Raw genomic sequence first — 6,392 nt, forward strand, 5'->3', positions numbered from 1 at the left:
GGCTGGCCCAGGTCTCAGGGCACCCCTCCCCGCCTTCCTGCAGGACACCGGCCGCTAGACACAGTCCCCAAAGGCTGCATGGCCCCAGGGCCCTCGTGTCCTCACTGCTCACACACAGGGCCTTGCAGGGAACAGAGCTCAGCCGCTGTAGGGCTGTGAGGGAGCCGCCAGCAGGGCTCCCCTGGCCTCAGACAGGACCCTTCTCTCACTTTCCCGAAAAACCAAGTGAATGCACGAGCGCACATCTATGTTACTTTGGAAAAATGACACACGGCACGGGTAAGAAGCAAAAGTGAACAAGGTTTATTTTCCTATTTCCACGCTCCAGCTCTTGCCTGCTCCACTCCTGGCCTTTCCAACAGATTCCAACGCCAATGCCCTGTGATTTCATCCACAACTCAAACAAAGAGCAAAGAGGGAAGGTCTCCCAACTTGTTTACAGGACATGACAAAACTGTTAACTCTTGAACTGGGGAAGTATGAACACAAAGGGGTGTGTGTCACTGACACACTGGGCTGAGGAAACCTTCTATCCCAAGGAACAAACATGGAGAGCTTCCTCAAAGAAACCAAGCTCTGTATTTCAGGGTGTTGCAGAGCCCAGGCCCCCAGAGAGGCTCTTGGCCATACTTTCCCCCAACCTGCCCTGACCCTTAACTCCTTAGAACGCCCAGGACTTTCTCTTTACACACCAAACAGGACAACACTGGGAGGAAGCACCCTAAGGCCTCCCTTCATGCCGGCCCCACCAAAGCTTGGAAAGGGCCTGGCCGCCTCTGGGGCTGTGGCCCCCTCTTCCTTATCTCAGAATCTGTTCACACAGGGCCAGGGAGGAAACCATGAGGCTGCTACTGACCTGGAACGCGTAGTCCATGACCTGAAACTTGCTGGTTTCCACATGGGCCCTGGGCCCCCACAGGAACTCATAGCGGGCAGGGTTACTGCCCACCACTGGCCGGCACTCCAGGTAGCCTTCCTGCACCCAGACATTGGTGAGGAGGTCCCTGGGCTCCCCATAGATGATGTGCTCCTGGCCATCGTATACCTCCATGACCCTCAGCGCCTCCCACACCTCCTCCTCAGGGGCACAGTCGTCCTCCAGGACGATCAACCCTAGGACCAGCCCCAGGAGGCTAGTCTTGGGCAGGCCCCCCTGACCGCTCACCATCCCATCCCAGGTGAGGCCCAGGATGATGTTGAGGTGATAACAGTGCTCGCTGGGATCCACTTCTATCACGTCTAAGCCAAGGACCAGCCGCAAGCAGCGGGATGCTTGGCTCAAGATGACGGGGAAGTCGTCCTGGAATTCTGGGGTGATGACCTCCAGCATCTCTGCCTTGCTGATGGGCTGCTTGATGCGATACTTGAGGAGCAGTAACATCACCAGCGCAGCCGTCTTCATGTGGAAACTGCCCTCGGGCTGCTCATCTTCCTGCTGTTCAGGTGGGGATGAACCCACCTCCTCTGGGCTGCTGGGGACAGCAGGTTGGGGCTGGCCAAGGCCACCCGATGCCCCACCACGGGGGTACGGGTCAGCATCTTCCTGCCCTTCACTTCCACTTGCAACCACCTCCCCTGGGCTGTTGGGGCCAGCAAGCTGGGGCTGGCCAAGGCCACTGGCTGCCCCATCATAGGGGAAGGAGTTGGCACTCTGAGAGCTCTGGAGAGGACTCAGGGACCCCTCAAGAGCAGACCCCTCCTGTGGGGTGCCAGGTAACACACCAGACAAGGAGAAGTAAGGGGAGGAGGACAGAGAGGGAGATGGGGGAGATGGAACCTGCCCCTCCTCCTCCTCCTGAGCCCTGGACTGCTGGGTATCCAGCAGGCCCTGCGCCTCTTCCGGGTCTTCTCCCAGCTCCCAAAGCTCATTGCTCTTCCCGAGGGACATGGTGTCAGATTCGGGCTGAAACTGAAGAGACAGGAGGGAAGGCCTGTCAGGGGGCAGCCCGGCCAAGAGACCCTGAGGTGCCAGGGCTGACAAGGGGCTGTGCCGGGCTCCCCTGCAGAGGGCTCCCCTGTGTTGGGCTGGGAGAGCCCCTGACACCAGGCTCAGAGAGAGCGTGCACCTCACCTGGACAAGTGGCTCTGGCCCACGCGTCCTCAGCTCTGTGTCCTGAGGGACCCCTGCCTCAGACCCAGGCCTCCGCTGCCAGTTCTTGAAGTCCCTGCAGGAGGGAAGGAGGAGGCACCTCAGGGTGCAGACTGCCAGCCCAGCCCTGGGGCCCAGTGTGGACAGGAGGGCTGGCTCGCATTCTGAGAGGTCCCCGGCAGTCCAGGTGGGGCAGTCCCCCACTGGGCCTCTCAAGGGACTGCCCTGGCCCTGTCCCTCTCAGGCCAAAGTGTCCCTGCAAGAACACAGGGCCCCGACACTCCACAGAAGGAAGCCAGGGGCCCAGCCATGGCCACACCTGCCAATGTCTCCAGTACTGGTCCTGGATCATGCACAAGGGATGGGCCAGCTCTGGCTTCCATCTGGGCTGGGATGGGGCACCTCTGGGTCTTCACCTGGACCCCACACAAGGCCTGGGAAGACTCCCCAGCTGGCCCTGAAACACCCGCCTGGTTCCTTGCAAGGCCCCCCTGCTACGACCTGCCACCAGCCAAAGTCCAGAGAAATCAGTCGGCCCACCCGTCCTGCCTCTCCCCATGGCCCACACACGTGGCCGGGGTGGCCTGGTCCCTAGGGATCCTGTTGTGGGAGGCATCCCCTCATTTCTCACCTCGACCCCCGCCAGGGCTGGGAACAGGACCAGAGGGCACCCACCTCCTCTGCTGACCTGAGTCCAGACCCTCAGGCCCAGGCCCTCCCCTCCCTGAGCCCAGGGATCTGAACAAGAGGAGGGGCTCTGTGGCACAGGCCCCGCCCCGGGTTCCTTCCCAGGGTTGCCAGGGAGAGGCACCCAGATTTCTGGAACATCCCCTCCTGGGCTTGAGGGCTGGCTTGGGAGCCACTCACCCCTTCAATGTGGGGTGGGCGGGGGTCCCCGCACTGACTCTTGGCAGGCCCTAGGACTCCTGGGTATCTATCCCCTAGGTGGGCTTCCTCCCAAGCCCTGACTGGGAGCTCTCCCAGTGGGGTCCTCACCTCCCTGAGAACTGGGAGAGGAGCAGGAGGAGGTACCCTGTTGTGTCCTGTGTCCCCGTCCAGGCGGGTCACAGTCGCAAACCCCCCACCAAGTCCCCCAGCAAGATCAGGAAGGGCTGGCCTGGATTCTGGCCCCTCAGTCCTGGGGCGCGAATGCCCTCAGGCTCCTGGGAGGGTCCTCAGCATTATCCTGCAGGGCCTGCTCTTCCTCCGGGCCCCTAACCTCCCATAGAGGACACGTGCCCCTCACACCAAGACCTCACCCTCCCCAGGTCAGCCCACCTTCCTGCCGCCCACCCGCCCCAGGGACAGCATGCCATTGAGGTCCAGCGCTCTCCCATCCTCCGTGGGCTGCCCACAGGGCAGGGCCTCACTCTGACCCACTCTGCTGCACTGGCTTCTTCGTTCACCTGCTGGGTGGGGCAAGCCAGGGTGTCCCCAAGGTCCTCACCCTGACTCCCCACAGGTTGTGTGCCCTCCACACACACCCTCACCCCAACCACCCCCAAGGCCCTGCTCCTTTGAAGCACAAGCCCTCAGGCTCTAACACCCACAGGTGGACATCAGGACGGCAGCATGGGCTTATCCTACAACAGGGCCTCCTGCCTCCTTCCTCCCTGGACTGCACGTGCTAGGGCCCAGGGTCCATCAGTTCTCCCTCTGGTCCTCACCTTCAATCACACCAGGCCCCGGGCTGGCCCCCAGCCTGCTCCTTCCACCAAGCCCCCAGGCTCTAGGAGACTTGGCTGGCAAACCAGGGCATGCCCCAGGTGGTCATCGGCCCCGGGGAACCCCAGGACCCAGTCTAGGCTGCGTTCCTAGGGCTGCAGTTCCCCTGTGGTCCTGGCCTTGGCCGCCAGCCACACGTGGGCCATTGTCCCCCACCCAACCCGACCCCACCCGCCCACATCCTGGAGGCAGTGCTCCAGCCCAATGGCCACAGTGTGGGAGGCCCTGTCGCACCAGGCAGCTCGGGACTAGTCCACCCCCTGCAGCCTCCCGAGGCTGAAGCAGAGGCAGGGTCTCGGTGCTGGGGGCTCCCTGGGAACCCACTCCCTCGGGGGTCTCAGTCCCTCGGGGGTCCTCGCCTCCAGTCCTGGCTGACCCCAGTCCTCTCGGGCAGCCATCCCGAGGCCCGGCCGCTCACACCATGGCCCTCCCCTCCGCCCGGACCCCACCGGGGACAGGGAGTGACCGTCTTTCCATCAGGACCAGGACCCAGCCCGGGGGCCTCCCAGGGCTCACAGAGGGGGCTGAGCTGGGGGGCAGGGGACAGGCTCCCTGGGCCCTTCTTCCCCCCTTGCTGGCGGGGCTCCCTGGGTGCCTGGGCCTCTGCCTGGCTCCACTGCCTGCCGGCCCATCGGCTCCCAGACACGGACACGAGGGGCGGGCAGAGCTTCGGGGACCCGGATGCGCCGGTCGGGATATGCACACAGACACGCGGCGTGGCCCCGTCCCGCACTCGGCCTGCCTCCCGGGACTGACTCTGGGCTGGGGTGCGGGGTCCGTCCGTCCTCCATGGACATCCTCGCCAGGAACCCAGCAGGACCTGGGCCCACCGTCTGCCCCCTCAGGGAGGCCCTGCTCTGAACACCAGCCTGCTGGTCTCTCAGAGCCCGGATGCGGAAGTGGGGCCTCACCACGTGTTCCCATCCCCCCCACCCCCCACGACCTTCCCGGGCCGACTCTGGGCTGGGGTGCGGGGTCCCCCGGGCCTCTTCTGCATCCTCACCGGGAATCCCAGCAGCACCCGGGGCCCTCCCCTCTGCACACGTGTCCTAGGCCCTGCTCCTGACGCCAGGGGCCCCCAGTGCCTCAGGAGGCCCGGATGTGGAAGTCTGAGCACCCATACTCCCACGTGAGAGCAGGTACCCATCCCCACGGGGGCCTCACAGCCCTGGCGACCCTCTACCGGGGTCCCCTCTGTCCCCCTGGGGGTCCATCCCTGCCTCCCCCTAGCCCCGGACCCTCCCCTCCGCCCTCAGCGTCTGCTCCCGCCACACCAGGCCCCAGGCTCTTGGGTTCCCGGATGTGCCAGGCCTGCCGCACCCGCCGCCACCATCTGGCCCCGTCCCGCTCCTCCGCGGCCTTCCCGGGCTCACCGTGGGCCCTGCCCTCCGCCGGGTCCCCTCTGTCCCCCTTAGGGTCCATCCCTCGCCTCCCCTTAGCCCCTGGACCCTCCCTCCGCCCTCAGCATCTGCTCCCGCCACACCAGGCCCCAGGCTCTCGGGTACCCGGATGTGCCAGGCCTGCCGCACCCGCCGCCACCATCCGGCCCCATCCCGCTCCCCCGCAGCCTTCCCGGGCTCACCGTGGGCCCTGACCTCCGCCGGGTCCCCTCTGTCCTCCCTCGGGGTTCGTACCTTGCCTCCCCTTAGCTCCTCAGCCGGGGACTCTGAGCACCTAAGAGCCGCTCCTAGTGCCAAGTCTCTCAGAGACCCGGATGCGGAATTGGGCCCTCATCACGTGTTGATGCCCCATCAACCCCCCCCCACCTTCCGGGGACTGACCCCCTGGAGTCTAGGGTTCCGCATCCCGCCCCTCCTCCCCATGCTCACCGGAAATCCCTGCGGCGCCTGGGTCCCCCCGCCCCCCTCTGCCCACCGTCCAGACCCCGCTCCTGACACCAAGGAACCCCAGTCTCTTAGGGACCCAGACGGGAAAGTCTGACTGGCACCTGCACAACGGAAGATCTCCAGTCGGCCCGGGATTGGGGGGCGTGCTCCCCTCCCTGGAGACCTTCTGCCAGGTGCCCTCTGTTCCCCTTAGAGTCCATCCCCTGCCTCCCCTCCTGCTTCGTGCCGGGGCCCTCCTCTCCGTCTACCTGCATCTGCTCCCGCCACACCAGGCCCCAGGCTCTCGGGTTCCCGGATGTGCCAGGCCTGCCGCACCCGCCGCCACCATCCGGCCCCATCCCGCTCCTCCGCGGCCTTCCCGGGCTCACCGTGGGCCCTGACCTCCGCCGGGTCCCCTCTGTCCCCCTCAGGGTCCATCCCTCGCCTCCCCTTAGCCCCTGGACCCTCCCTCCGCCCCCCTCAGCGTCTGCTCCCGCCACACCAGGCCCCAGTCTCCCGGGTACCCGGATGTGCCAGGCCTGCCGCACCTGCTGCCTCCATCTGGCCCCATCCCGCTCCTGCGCGGCCTTCCCGGGCTGACGTTTCTGAAGTCCCGAGTCCCTCCATCATCCCTCCATATCCTCACCAGGAGGACCCGGGTCCATGCCCTGTCCATCTGAAGGACACCCTGCTTCTGAATCCAAGGGCCGTCAGTCTCTCGGGAAACCTGGATGTGGAAATCTGGCTGTGCT

At 65.3% G+C, this 6,392-nt stretch overlaps 1 protein-coding gene across 1 annotated transcript; it reads right to left on the bottom strand.

Moving 5' to 3' along the window:
- Positions 1-280: 280 nt before the first annotated feature.
- On the bottom strand, positions 281-4,855 carry LOC144307540 (uncharacterized). Its single transcript, XM_077887381.1, has 3 exons — positions 4,571-4,855; positions 2,072-2,165; positions 281-1,909 (listed from the first exon to the last, which is right to left on the bottom strand). Exons 1-3 carry the CDS (start codon positions 4,609-4,611, stop codon positions 800-802), a joined length of 1,245 nt encoding a protein of 414 aa, XP_077743507.1. The 5' UTR covers positions 4,612-4,855; the 3' UTR covers positions 281-799.
- Between the last annotated feature and the right edge of the window lie 1,537 nt (positions 4,856-6,392).

This window comes from Canis aureus, chromosome X, assembly GCF_053574225.1.
Source record: "Canis aureus isolate CA01 chromosome X, VMU_Caureus_v.1.0, whole genome shotgun sequence".
Lineage (NCBI taxonomy): Eukaryota > Metazoa > Chordata > Mammalia > Carnivora > Canidae > Canis > Canis aureus.